At 57.7% G+C, this 1,151-nt stretch overlaps 1 protein-coding gene across 1 annotated transcript in view; it reads right to left on the reverse strand.

The window, feature by feature from the left end:
* Positions 1-999: 999 nt before the first annotated feature.
* SEZ6 (seizure related 6 homolog (mouse)) overlaps positions 1,000-1,151 on the reverse strand; it is a 4,328-nt gene continuing 4,176 nt past the window's right edge. Inside the window, exon 6 of the mRNA XM_010285492.1 lies at positions 1,000-1,142. Within this exon, the coding sequence (XP_010283794.1) occupies positions 1,000-1,142 (143 nt within the window). The remainder of the gene's footprint in view (positions 1,143-1,151) is intronic.

The following is a 1,151-nucleotide window of genomic DNA, read 5'->3' on the forward strand; positions in this document are numbered from 1 at the left end:
CGTGCTTGGAGACACCTGAGCCGATCCCCGAACATTTTATTGAGAATGTTCTTGGAAGGCGCCCAGCTAATCCCCATGGCAAACTGACATTTGTAGTAAATCTCTGCTTTCTGTCAAACATGGTTTTCTCAGTGACGTTTATGTTTGATGACTTAAAATCACTTGGCCTCCAGTTCTGCTCAGCCCAAGCACCCATAAAGCCAGGAGAGGTGCACTGGGAGCTCCGACTTGTGATTTTCACGGAAAGCTTTAAAACCTTTATGACTCTAAGCCCCTACCTGAAGCATGCCCTCCTCTTGAAAACCCAAAATAGCATCGAAGGACATTCCCTTTGCATTGGCAGCACTGCCAGGCTGGGAGCCCTTGGCGTGGTATCGAAGCCTGTACCCCTCTGAGACCCGCACGTGCAGCAAGCGCGGCCGTGCCTGCCCACGCCTGGACGGCGCGGCCAGGGCCTTGCTGGGCAGCTCTGCTCTGCTCCCCGCAGCTTTCTGAGCCATGCCGCTGAATGGCACAGAGGGGGCTGGCGGTCAGGAAGGGAACTGATACAAGGGCACCCCTTGCTCCCCCTTAGCGCCTGTATCACATTCAGCCCAGACACGAAGCTGAGGTTTCCAGCTCACGGCTGAGCTGGCAAGGCTTTCCTAGCCCCACATGAACCAGCTCGTGATGGTGCTGCGTGTCACTCCTAGCCGCACGTGGCTGCGTGCTGCTGTGGCATCGCTCCCTGTGACTTTGCTCCGCAGGAGTTCAGAAACTGTCTCGGGAGCAATTAGCTACTGCAATGGATGGTGTAACAGCGCTTTGAACTCAGGGAGCACTACTCGGTACTGGCCTGGACCTCCCGCTGGGTGCCAAGGACATCACAGGGGATTAGGAAAGCTCCGACGGGGAAAACAGGGAAAAGGCGCTGGTCGCTGGGGCGGGGGGAGCAGGGATACTGCAGTGAAGTGCGCTGAGCAGTGGCAGGGCAGAGACATGCACCGAGGTCTGGACTACTTACAGCTGGATGTCCAGGAAGAGACGCTTCTCCTCGCCGACGTGGACCCTCCAGATGCAGTCTTCCCCCTCTGCATAGGGCTCTGGCCAGTTGGGTGACAGGATCACCCCGGCCACGGCAGTCAGCTCCCCCCCGCACATGGCTGCAGGAA

This window comes from Phaethon lepturus, unplaced genomic scaffold, assembly GCF_000687285.1.
Source record: "Phaethon lepturus isolate BGI_N335 unplaced genomic scaffold, ASM68728v1 scaffold22734, whole genome shotgun sequence".
NCBI lineage: Eukaryota > Metazoa > Chordata > Aves > Phaethontiformes > Phaethontidae > Phaethon > Phaethon lepturus.